Source organism: Balaenoptera acutorostrata, chromosome 5 (genome assembly GCF_949987535.1).
Source record: "Balaenoptera acutorostrata chromosome 5, mBalAcu1.1, whole genome shotgun sequence".
In the NCBI taxonomy this organism is placed as follows: Eukaryota; Metazoa; Chordata; class Mammalia; order Artiodactyla; family Balaenopteridae; genus Balaenoptera; species Balaenoptera acutorostrata.
Window position 1 is genome coordinate 39,973,690 of NC_080068.1, and position 12,968 is coordinate 39,986,657.

A 12,968-nucleotide genomic window follows, 5' to 3' on the forward strand; every position below is an offset into this window, starting at 1 on the left:
CATAAATTACTGGTAGGAGATAAGAACAGGAACCACGAGGCAGAGGGAAGTATCTGGATCGACATCAGAGAGTGAGAGCTGGATTTGACCCTAGAGTCATCTACTATCTACCAGCCCAGGGCCTTCATTTTACCCGTGAGGAAACTGAAGTCCAGGGAGTACACGTGACTTAACTGAGGCCCCAAAAGAGGAGAAGAGAAGGGGACAGATTCTAAGTCTCCACAAAGCAGAGACCCATGCCCCTCTTCAGTCCGGGACATCCTGCGATTTACTCTCTCTCTTTAAGACTTCCAAATGAAAACACTCACCTGTGGCTCGCATTAACCATCTACTTTCAAGCATATCCAGGTAAGCAAGAACTCATTAAAGTGATGTTGGCTGAGAGGGGAGGGAGGATGGATGAGTTTATTAAATTAAAAATGCTTGCCTGATGTTCTAATACTACCACCTTACATAAAGGACTCAATAAGTTGTATATTAACATACATCAAAACATTAACAGAAGCACATGCAGGAGACAACTAATCTATATTGTTGCATTTACTTTTGAAATAACCATGGAACAAATCACACACAATTTCAGGGAAAATGCTAAGGCTATTATTTCATAACTAAGTTGTTTGTTACTTTTATGACTCATCTTACCAAAGAATTTCAGAAATACCAGAGGGAGAGGATAAAACAAAAGCTTGATCAAGATATCTTATTATTAATCTTACTTGCTGGTTGGCAAAAATTTCTCATTTTCAGCAATACAAAGTATGTTTCCTTAGAGGTATTTCTTTCTCAGAAAACTCTAACTACAAAAGTAGGATACCGAAGATAGTAGAACAAAAATAATGGAACTGTTTTCCAAATATCTGGCTAGACACCACCTTTGTCAAAAATTGCACAAATGAGAAGGTAACCAATATACTTAATTACTGGTTTCAGCACCACCTCACTTAATCCTTTGCAATGAAAACTTAAAGGAAAAAATTGGGTAAGCATATTTTGAGGAAAAAAGTGTGCAGTTGGGATAAAAATTAATAGGTACATGTGTCATATCTCTCCTACCTCCAAAAAAACCAGAAAACAAAAATCAGAAACCTTATAGCAAAAGATAAAGTAAGAGTATCATTAAAAGTGACATGGAAGAAAATTAAGAGCCACAGAGGAGGAATAAGAAATAAACAAACAAAACTCTCAGCCATTACAATTACTGTATTTGAGCATTAAATTTAGCTCTAGATTTCCTGGAAGTTAAAGCCAAAATGGGACACATAACAGTTTATATAATTCTTCTCTGATAAAAAGAAAGCATGCCGGTTCATCAGGAGAATTTATTTATTTTCCTGGAACTGAATTCTAAAAGGAATTTGTCATCCTCGTGCAAGGAAAACTGAACAAATGGATAATGGATTCAATGATGTATTTGTAGAAGCAGCACAAATGTTCCTGGCATGGTCTCAAACAAGAGCAAAAAATAACCCTTTCAAGGTAGGTGTAAAGATGTCCATTTACTTTCTACTATTTTTCTTTTTATCCCTTTAAAAATTCATGGTCTCACTGACGATAAGGCCAAACATATAAAGTGTCACCTATAAAACACCGAGAGGTGAAAACCAAGCACTACTTAACCCCTGGTGCCCCCTGCTGCAGCAACACAGGGCATCTCCTCTCTGGGAGGTGAGCAATCCTCCAGGGTCTCTACAGACAACCAGAAAAGCTTAAGGGAGATGTCGTAAGACTCTGGTCCAAATGCCTCGCAGTTTGTAGACTTCATTTCAATTAAAATCTGTCAGATAGTTCAATAATGTCCTAAGACTCCCTTTGTTATCATTCTGGTTTATTTTGCTTTAGGAGGTATGAGGGGAGAAACTGTTTAAAGGAGTTTAGAACGGCAACTGTTTATTGAAGTCAAAGAAAATGAATATATGTCTGCCTACTTAAGTATTTCTTCAAGCAAGAAATAATAACAATAAGCTCACCTTCAGAATCTCTTCAACACAATGGACTTCACTGGAGTAGGTCTGCTGAACGGGAAAAGCAAGAAAAAGATTAGCACACAAACAAAAAACAACTAGAGTGCTGGTACTAATTAATACAGCAACACTCTTGTAAGTAGAATCACCTCAGGGCCCACCTCTTACGAGCTAAATAGGAGAAACTTCACATTCTGGATGAAATAAAACCAAAGAGATTAACCTGACCTAATCGTGCAGGAAAGGTTTCTGCTGGAGACAATGACAGACGAATTATGACCCTTAGGTCAAAAGCTTCTGATGGAAAATATGTATATTAAAGAAAATTAGTACATTAGTAAATCTAGGGGAATAACAGATATAACAAAAGTGGAGGTGGTGTTAGTTTGCTGCTTTATAGCAACATCTGTCCAGTGAGCCAAGTTACGTGAACACGAAGATGGCATTCATTCTGAACATCTTACTGAGCCCACAGGAAGGAGGCCAGCATCCAATCAAGGATAGATTTTATGGTAATATTATGGTAATATTCTAAAATATTAGAAATTTTACCTGACAAAATTTCATTTTAAATTCTAGCCCTACTTGAAGTCAGCATTTCCATCTTATACACACACACACACACACGTGCACACATACATGTACACATACACACACACACACACACAAACAAGTACACACAAAATAGTTCTCCAGAGACAGACCCTAGGGAGAGAGGAGATTACCTAGGGTCTTAAAGGAAAGATCACCTTGCTTATCCCCAGCTAAACAAATGACAGCTGCTGTTGCTAGTATCACAACCATAGTTTCTAGAAAATGTCATTTTACAGTCTTTACATTTTTAAGTACAAAGAAAATGGAAAAGTAAAATCTTTTTTTAAAAAAAATCACTTTTCCTTAACTAGAGATATGGAACAAATCCCCTGACTTCACAGTTTTTAATAGAATATCAGCTTTCGCTGTGTGTCAGTTCATGAGCCAAGTGCCCTGGGCAACTCCTGTACAACACACACCCCTCCCATTACTGCCCCTGCTGTGAAGAAAGCACTGCTCTTCCCAGTCAGTTGGTCCAATGCTTGCCTCACAGCCAGAGTGTAGATGGAAAAGAGTTCTTTTCAGGGCTCTCGTCTCTAATTTGAGTGTAATTTAATACAGCATTGGTTGTTAATTCCTGATCTAGGGTTTATTAATCCACCATTTCCCTCATTGCAGTTTCTTTAAGGAAAAAGGAAAAGAGCATACAGCATTAACACTCTCCTGGAATTGAATCTAATGGACACGTCAAAATTCAGATGCAATTTGACCTGCCTAGGTCTGGTTTTAAAACATGTAAATTTCATGGAGATGATTTTATTGAAATGTTTGCAGTTTGCTCTTTTTGAGGTAGGGTCTGGAAGTTAGGAGGTATAACCAAAGAATCAAGGGTATCCCCTTTCTCTGCTGGCCCTACTGGGCCTGCCTTTATGCATTATGCATGTCAACAACAGGACCTGCTTACCCAATTTTTGTTTTTCAAGACTATTAAGGAATGCCTAAAAACTGGACCAAATATTATAGCACAAATGTCAGAAACAATGAATGCTGTTTTGACCTGCGGGTAAAATGTAATTATATCCTACAGTTTTAATCTTTCACATGCGTCATTAGGAACAACAATTAGGAGTTGAAAGTTAATCAACAGAACAGAGCATATGACTCCTGACTCTGGTTAAATAGTCCCCTCATCCTATCTGCTGCTGGAATGAGAATGAGAATCCAATTAAAATATCTGGCAGTCACGGGGGACGGGGTTAGGGGAGGGATGGAGTGGGATGCTGGGGTTGGAAGATGTAATAAGCTTTTATATACAGAATGGATAAACAACAAGGTCCTACTGTATAGCACAGAGACCTATATTCAATATCCTATGATAAACCATAAGGGAAAAGAATATTAAAAAAGAATGTATATGTATGTACAACTGAATCACTTTGCTGTACAGCAGAATTAACACAACATTGTAAAACAGCTATGCTTCAATTAAAAAAACTTTTGAGGGGCTTCCCTGGTGGCGCAGTGGTTAAGAATCTGCCCGCCAATGCAGGGGACATAGGTACAATCCCTGGTCCAGGAGGATCCCACATGCTGCGGGGCAACTGAGCCTGCGAGCCACAACTACTGAGGCTGCGTGCCACAACTACTGAAGCCCGCGCGCCTAGAGCCTGTGCTCCGCAGTGGGAGAGGCCACCGCAATGAGAAGCCCGTGCACCGCAAAGAAGAGTAGCCCCCACTCGCTGCAACTAGAGAAAGCCTGCGCACAGCAACGAAGACCCAATGCAACCAAAAAAAAAAAAAACTTTTTTTTTTTGATTAAAAAAAATACAGCAATCAACGTAACAGTGAAGCACAGTTGGAATGAGGGCAAAAAAGATTTGCCCACTGCTTCCAACAGAATGGGGTCAGGAAGCTACAACTTCAGGACATTCAAAGACTTTTTGATCTTCATTACTACTCAAGCCGTCAACCCTTAGCCAAGACGTTTCATGTCACTAAAAGATTCATTTTTTTCCCTAAAATTTTATTACATGAGATGAACCAGGACTGAAGAAATTTTTTCCACAGATTATTGTTTATTGGTATCAGGGTAATAAGATAAATATTGCTCAACAGTCACCATTTAACCCATTTAAAATTCTAACTAAAGTCTAAGGCTCAAGCATTAATTGGTTAATGTACTGTGAATTTTCTTATCAGGTCCATTATGAAAATGGGGGTATTTCAAAGGGGTGCCAGAATTCCATCCCAAATACATGAGGATACATCATATGTAAAGATCTCCATGCAGCACTGTTTACAATGGCAAATAACTGGAAATGATCATAAAATAATGTAAATACATGTACTTGCATGGAAAGACGCTCAAGGTATTTTCAACTTTTCCTTTGGAAAGAATTTCATACTTACGGAAAAATAACAAAAACAGTAAAAGAAATTCCTACAAACCCTTCACTCAGATTCCCCAAATGCTGGCATTCTACCACAGTTTGCTTTCTATTTTTCTCTCCCTGCCCTCCACCCACACATCTACACTGAGCCATTCAAGAGTAAGTTAGACAGTTAGAGTTAATGCCCTTTTACCTCTAGATACTTCTGTGTGTACCAAGGTATGCTTTACAGCTTTATTTAAAAAGGGGGGGGGGTGGTTACCAGATCATCTGTATAGTATGAGCCCATTTTATGTTCCATCTACCCAAGATTCATATCCCCACTCTTCCCTGACCCAAATTAGAGACTCAAACTAGAGTACAGTAGGTATCTCAGCAGAGGAAGATCCATAAGGACCGGCTGCCTCGTTTTAAAAAGTACAACTTGGCACCTCCAAGTCTGCCACTGGAAGGAGACTTTCCAAAAAGGGAGGGGCAGTTCAACAAACCATTATGGCTTAATCCCCTTCCTTAAAATCCACTTTCCCCACAGGGTCCCCAGCTGAGTAATGCCACCCCTACTCAGAGAAGCCAGGCTCTCCCTTCAACACTGTGGCCAAGGAGTAAATAATCAGCCTCTCTGAAGCTCAGCCAAGTTAAGGCTGAAGATCTTTAGGTAAGACTTCTTCAAAGAACAAGGGATGATTAAAAAGCAGCAACAACAACAATCTGTGCTAACTGCGTGAATGCAGAAGCTCTAGTTTGCAGGTCCTTCCCTGTCTAGCACACCTTCAGGGGCAAAGGCACTGACTTTAGACACTCACAACCACAAATCACACTGTTGTCTCCCACCTTCAACATCTAGGTTCCTAGAGACCAGCTCGGCTACCTCACACATATGGTGTCCTGTATATACACGGACCTCCCAGCGGAGCCCTCACTTCCCCATGGGGTATGGCCTTAACACAGGAACCATAATCCTATTCAAAAAAAAAAAAAAAAATAGTAGCTACTTATTGAACACATATTGTACTTGATACTGCATTAAATTCTCACACATTTCCTCCATTTGATACCATCTATTGTAAAATGCACCATCATTAACTTGGCAGGGGAAAACCTACGGCACTAAACGTACGCATCAACTGTAGATACATCCCTTAATACAGACACTGAAAAATGAAATAAAAATTTGAGGGAATCCTGCGTAATGCTCCATTTCATTCTCACATCAATCTTTGCAGTATAACCCCCAGTTTTTAAAATGAAGACTGAATTCTAAAGAAATTAAGTTACATGTCCAAGGTCACACGATGCTCTCAAGTGACTGAGCCTGACTTCCGAATGTTGCTACACTACTTTTTCAAAAACCTCAACTTCAGGCAAGAGACAAATAGATTAGTATTTAAGGAGGGGATATGATCCCAGTTGTCGTATGCATGACCAAAACCATTTTCAAAGAGTACTGTTTTCCCTGTGTTTGTGCAAAGAAGTTGGTATTCAGACTTAACTGCCTCTTACTACTGTGGGTACTTCAGACCAGAAAAGGCAGCGATGCTAGCCTTGGTCTGATTTCTCACTCCTCTTGGAATGACACTGTGTGATCCTAAGGAAATGCACTGATACCAAAATAAAATATGTCTGTAAATGTCTTTTAAGCATGACACAGTTTGTTTTAATAAGCTAAAAAGAGCTGGACGGAAGAAATAGACCTCACCGTTAAGACCAGGAGGCTCTGGCAATACTGTGTTTTAAGCCTCTCAAGTTTCAACAGAGCAGCACTTTTTTAACAATGCTGTTCTCAAAAAGGCTTAGTTATCACTAACCAGAACTGCAGGGAGCACACAGGCAGAGTGCTGACGAAGGAGGTCAAAAGATCTTGGATTCTAGTTCTGGCTCTGCTGAGGACTGGTTCTTGCAATGCTGGCTCAGATTCAACTTCCCTGGGACTATCTCCTCATGGCAATAAAGAGATAATATTACCAATCCTAACTGCTTCACAGGGTTGGTATGAAGGTCAAATGTGAACCTTTAAAAACTAACAGGAGGGACGTCCCTTGTGGCGCAGTTGTTAAGAATCTGCCTGCCAATTCAGGGGACACAGGTTTGAGCCCTGGTCCGGGAACATTCTCACTGCCAAGGAGCAACTAAGGCCATGCGCCACAACTACTGAGCCCACATGCCACAACTACTGAAGCCCGTGCACCTAGAGCCCGTGCTCCTCCTCAACGAGAAGCCACTGCAGTGAGAGGCCCATGCACCACAATGAAGAGTAGCCCCCGCTCACCACAACTAGAGAAACCCTGCGCACAGCAGTGAAGACCCAACGCAGCCATAAATAAATAAATAAACTTATAAAAACTATCAGGAGGGGCTTCCCTGGTGGCGCAGTGGTTGAGAATCTGCCTGCCAATGCAGGGGACACGGGTTCGAGCCCTGGTCTGGGAAGATCCCACATGCCACGGAGCAACTGGGCCCGTGAGCCACAATTACTGAGCCTGCGCGTCTGGAGCCTGTGCTCCGCAACAAGAGAGGCCGCGATGGTGAGAGGCCCGCGCACCGTGATGAAGAGTGGTCCCCACTTGCCGCAACTAGAGAAAGCCCTCGCACAGAAACGAAGACTCAACACAGTCATAAATAAATAAATAAATAAATAAATAAAAAAGAACGTGAATTTCAAAAAAAAAAAAAAAGAAGTGGTTACTTAAGAACCATTCCATTAAAAAAAAAAAAAACTATCAGGAGGCACTGATATGTGAAATAAATACATGGGGCCAACATTATCAAGGCAGTCTTCACTGGTGTGACAGCTTTTAAAGAAACCCCAATAGGTTCTCTCTCATTTTATGTTTTAAAAGATTAAACAAATTCTCGTGCTATTTTTCTTCAAATATATGTCAACTTTTGGACTATGGTTCAGTCTATAGTATCTACTTGCTGCTCACCTATCCCAAACTAACTAGGTAAGCCACACTCTTCTTGCCCCTGCCTGGAACCCGTTTCCCTCTCCCACCTGTGTCGGGAAAACTCCTACTCAGACTCTGAGTGGCAGATTAAACATCATCTTCTGGAAAATATTCCTGGATTCCCTCAGTCCCAAAACTGTGCATGTGCTCCCATGGCTGTCAAACCGCCTCATGTCCCACCATCTCTGCTTCTCCTAGATTACTAGTTCCATGACTGCAGGGGCCAGCTCTGCCTTGCTAAATCACCAATTACACGCTGCCTGCCACAGAGAGGCAACCAATCAACATTTGCTGGTACAGTTTTCAGCCTCCGAACTCAGAATATGAAAACAAATTCCCAATTTTTAGAGCATTAGAGACTTTCTAAATACTGTAGCTTCTTTGAATTATAAGCCAACATCTTAATTAACAAACTACACAGAAATAAACGTACGAGGGACAAAAAGGAAATTGTTTTGCATTGTTTTCTCCTTCAAAACATTAAGATTACTCTTAGAAACTATTTTTCACATATCAGATTGGCAAAACAAAAAAAGAAAGACGGACAATTCTGTGTCTATGAGATAGATGGGGGGAAATAGGCGCTCAAATACCGTGGTTGGTGGGAGGGTAAAACAGCACAATCTCTGAAGATAGCAATTTGGCAAGAGCCACCAAATTCTATTTTCTCATGCTCTGACCCAGCAATTTTACCTCTAGCACCAGCTCCTACATGTACAAAAAGATATATGCACAAAGTTATTCACTTCAGCCTAGTCTCCAAATAGTAAGGTACTGGAAAAAATCTAAACTCCCATCTAGAGGTAACTGGCTAAGAAAACTGTGTTACATGCCCCTTAGGCAGAAATATTACGCAGCCATGACAAAGAATGAGGGCACTCTTCGTGCACTGATTTGGGTAATCTCCAAGCTATACTGTTAAGGGGGAGGGAAAAAACCAGGTGCAATACATGCCAGGATTTGAAATGAAAAGGTGACGTCAGAAGAGAATATATATGTTGAGTTACTTATTATGCATAAAATACCATTGGGAATAACACAAGAAATCTATAACATTAATTACTTCTAGAAACGAAAACTAAGTGGCTGGAGGGCTAGAGTAATGGGAAGATTTTCACTGTATATCTTTTAAAATTCTGCATTATGAAGTATATTATGTATTTATAAAGGAAAACACAAAAATTAGATTGAGATTTTAAAAATTAAGGATAAAAATTTTTACTCAAAAGTACAGCCAAAGGTCTCTGCCACATTTGTGTTTACTCTCTATTACCATTCTTCTATGTAACTTTCCTTCTCCCAAACACGTGTCTATATGAATCTGTCCACAGCTTCCTCCTCCGAGCTCTGGGCTTGCCTCATGTAACACTCAGCACACTGAACTGTTCCTAGATTTACAGTCAGTCTTCCTGTGAGGTGCTCCTGGGAAAACCTAGGACTTGGTGTCTGGCCCAGTATTTGCTGGCTAGTTCACTCTTGTATCCCAAACTAGAATGCTACAAAGCCCTTGAAAGAGATGTATTTGGGGTGGGAGTGGGTTCTCTCTCTTTTTTTTTTTAATCAGTCATGCTTAAATACTGGGCAGATATGTTTGAAATAGACAAAGCCTCATAGGATTGTTGTGAGGAAGAAATAAGACAACTCACGTTAAAGCTAATGACGCACAAATAAACTTAAGCACTTATCATGAAGATGCAATAATCAGCACTTCCCAGAGACAGATTAGAGGAGGAAACCAAAAGGCCTGCCTGAGCAAGGTTCTGGCATAAAATCAATTTTATTCTGTGAATACAAAGTAAATTACCTAAATAGCTAGGCCTATTCCAAGAACTCGCTCATACTGCTTGGGTATGCCTACTCGGGCTGAAAAAAGGCACAAGGTTCTAACAGTATTACTTCTTCAGAAGTGTCATGCCCTTTGGGCAACTATCTAAACATCTACTTCCACACCCAGTATTTTAGGTAAGAATTTTTTAAATCCCTGGGCAGATTTATGGACACACTTATAGTACAAAAAGAAAAAAAGGAAAGCTATAGATTGTTAATATGGAAGGAAGGATAATGGGTCAGAAAACAGAAACTAAGATACCCTTAACAGTTTTCCTAAAGATGAATAGTATTATAATGCAAACCAATTTTAACCGTCAAACTCTCCCTTCAAAAAATTAAACACCCTGAATCTCTACTCAAATATTTTCAAATAATGGCAGGGTTTGGGGTAGTATTTTTTTTTTTTTTTTTTTAGGCGATAAGCTTCAATATGTAGCAAAGAATTACGTGTTCCCTGGAAGCCTCTTTTTAATGCCAAACTGGTCTGCCAGGCATGGAGGCTACCACAATTAATGTTATGCTAACTGCAGAAATCTCTATAATTCTCCAAGTAAATGTTTCAAGGAGAAGAGGAAAGAGATTGATGAAGGACAAGATTATTTTAAATGATGAGGAATCTACAGGTCACCTACAGCTATCGTCCAACAAAAATTTACTGTGGAAAGACCAAGCAATTCTACTCATGTTGGAAGAACTAGAAAAGGGGCAGCAGTCTGGAAACATGGGTGTCACAAACACTGGCTGTCCTTTCCTGGAAGTCTTCCTTCACCTTGACTCTGTACCCACCACCTTCAACTCTGAATGGTAACCCATGGTGCTCTAATCTGTCTCCCCCGGAACGGTTTCCTACAGGCAGGGATTGGCTTTATTCATCCCAGTATCTCCCAGGGCCTTAGCATAATTCTGGACTAACACAGATATGCAAGTAATATCTGTCAAATGAATGAACCTGATCTTGCCATCTCATGGCATCTCCGACAGAATTCACAAACATGAGCTAGCCAAAAAGTAATTATGGAATATTTTATAGTGAATTCTCCATTTTTTCCTGTATACTGGAAGCAATGTGTGTTTGCTCAAATCCGCAAAACTCTAGGCAACTTCACAGAACAAGGCTGTTTTGTTTTTTAAGATACAGAAATCCTCAACTGAAAAAAAAAAAAATAATGAAATTCTATCACCACCATCAACTCAGTGAGATGCTTTTCACCCAAGGAGTAGTTGCCTAAGTGCAATTTGAGGATGTGAGTTTCTCCGAGAGCAGTTTCTGATGTGACAGTAACATCAGATCATGATTGTTGGGGGAGAGGTACATTGGGCATGCTTGGGTGAGGTAAAGGAAGGGTGTATCTCCTTGAGATGGAGATCAAGAAATATTCCAGGATAAATGCAGAAACAGAATGCTGGAAGCTTGGAAGATGTGCTAGCACCCCAATTCACTTATTAAATGAGAGCTAACACACACAAATGCTTATAAAGTTCACCTTTAGGTAAACTCCTCTATAAGCGAACTATGTTATCTCCCTCCCTTTCACCAGCTAGAGCAAAAACAGGCTAAAAAATGAAAAGAGGGGCTTCCCTGGTGGCGCAGTGGTTGAGAATCTGCCTGCTAATGCAGGGGACACGGGTTCGAGCCCTGGTCTGGGAAGATCCCACATGCCGCGGAGCGGCTGGGCCTGTGAGCCACAATTGCTGAGCCTGCGCGTCTGGAGCCTGTGCCCCGCAACGGGAGGGGCCGCGATAGAGAAAGGCCCGCGCACCGCGATGAAGAGCGGTCCCCGCACCGCGATGAAGAGTGGCCCCCGCTTGCCGCAACTGGAGAAAGCCCTCGCACGAACCGAGGACCCAACACAGCCAAAAATAAATAAATAAATAAATAAAATAAAATAAAATAAAATAAAAAAAAATGAAAAGAAAAAAAAGACCCTAAATATCATTGCTGAAACTTATAAACCCTTACAGGAAGAAATATTTTGAACTATATGTACTTTAAAGATTAATGTAACTAGAGAGTTTATTGTTCCTTTCCAGTTACTTTGATTTTACCAGTGAAGCAATTTGCTTTAGTGTCATAAAGAATTTATTTTTCTAAAGTATATAAAATTTACAAAAGCTCATAACTTGTATTAACTGAACTACTTAAAATATTCTGGAAATTCTGTTTTGATCTCTATTAAAAGAGGGCATCTTTTAATCACGAAACCTAGGATCTAGTTCTTAAGATCTGGTTTAAATAAATAAAAATAGGAGCCATGAGTAGCTGTTCCCCACATATATAATTATAACACTTACTTTATATAAATATACAAATGAATATTAGGGGAGTAATGAAAGTGCTGGTTTCATTTATTGTATTACTATACTTCCTGAGATCACCTGAGTATATAAATTTTAATATATCTGTAAGGCTTCTACAGAGTCACGTGAAATAGTTTTTATTTTTAAATATACTATTTAGGGACTTCCCTGGTGGCACAGTGGTTAAGAATCCGCCTGCCAATGCAGTGGACACGGGTTCGAGTCCTGGTCCAGGAAGATCCCACATGCAGCGGAGCAACTGAGCCCGTGCGCCACAACTACTGAGCCTGTGCTAAAGAGCCACGAGCCACAACTACTGAAGCCCGTGTGCCACAACTACTGAAGCCCACGCGCCTAGAGCCCGTGCTCCGCAACAAGAGAAGCCACCCCAGTGAGAAGACCGTGCACTGCAATGAAGAGTAGCCCCCGCTCGCCGCAACTAGAGAAAGCCCGCGCGCAGCAACAAAGACCCAACACAGACAATAAATAAATAAATAAATTTACAGGTGGGGAGAAAACAGAAACACTAAAAAAAAAAACAAAAAAAAACCCACCACTATTTATGTTGCTGCATTATACGCAGAAATGTTTTCAGTAAATATTCTTTATGACAATATGTCAAATAGCTTCTTGGTGTAAAAGTGAAAAGGGGAAAAAAAAAAGTGAAAAGGGGTGGGGTGTAACTGAGCTAGGTTTAAACAGACTTACAAACAAAGTACCTGGGTGAAAAACAAATGCAGAAAACTTACCACTGTTTGAGAGTAAATATATCTAATCTCAGTTATTCACCAACTTTCTAACTTTTGACTGTGAACTATTACCATTCACAGTGTAATAAGGAATCAGAAATCCCCAGTGTTTTAAGACTTGAAAACACTGTGCCTTTGACGGAAGATCACATGAGACCCCACGAAGCCCATTGTGGGCATAGCAACCATGAATGATTTAGTAAGACTGGCTAAAAAGCACTGCTTTAAAAAAAGAAAAAGACGGGGCTTCCCTGGTGG

General features: G+C 40.3%; 1 protein-coding gene across 9 annotated transcripts in view; it reads right to left on the minus strand.

The window, feature by feature from the left end:
* AFF1 (ALF transcription elongation factor 1) overlaps positions 1 to 12,968 on the minus strand; it is a 207,162-nt gene that overhangs the window by 52,808 nt on the left and 141,386 nt on the right. For 7 of the 9 annotated variants that reach the window (XM_057546856.1, XM_057546861.1, XM_057546855.1 and 4 more), the window contains one exon: positions 1,971 to 2,015. In XM_057546856.1, the coding sequence (XP_057402839.1) occupies positions 1,971 to 2,015 (45 nt within the window). The remainder of the gene's footprint in view (positions 1 to 1,970; positions 2,016 to 12,968) is intronic. The other 2 variants (XM_057546862.1, XM_057546857.1) reach the window with 1 other exon arrangement.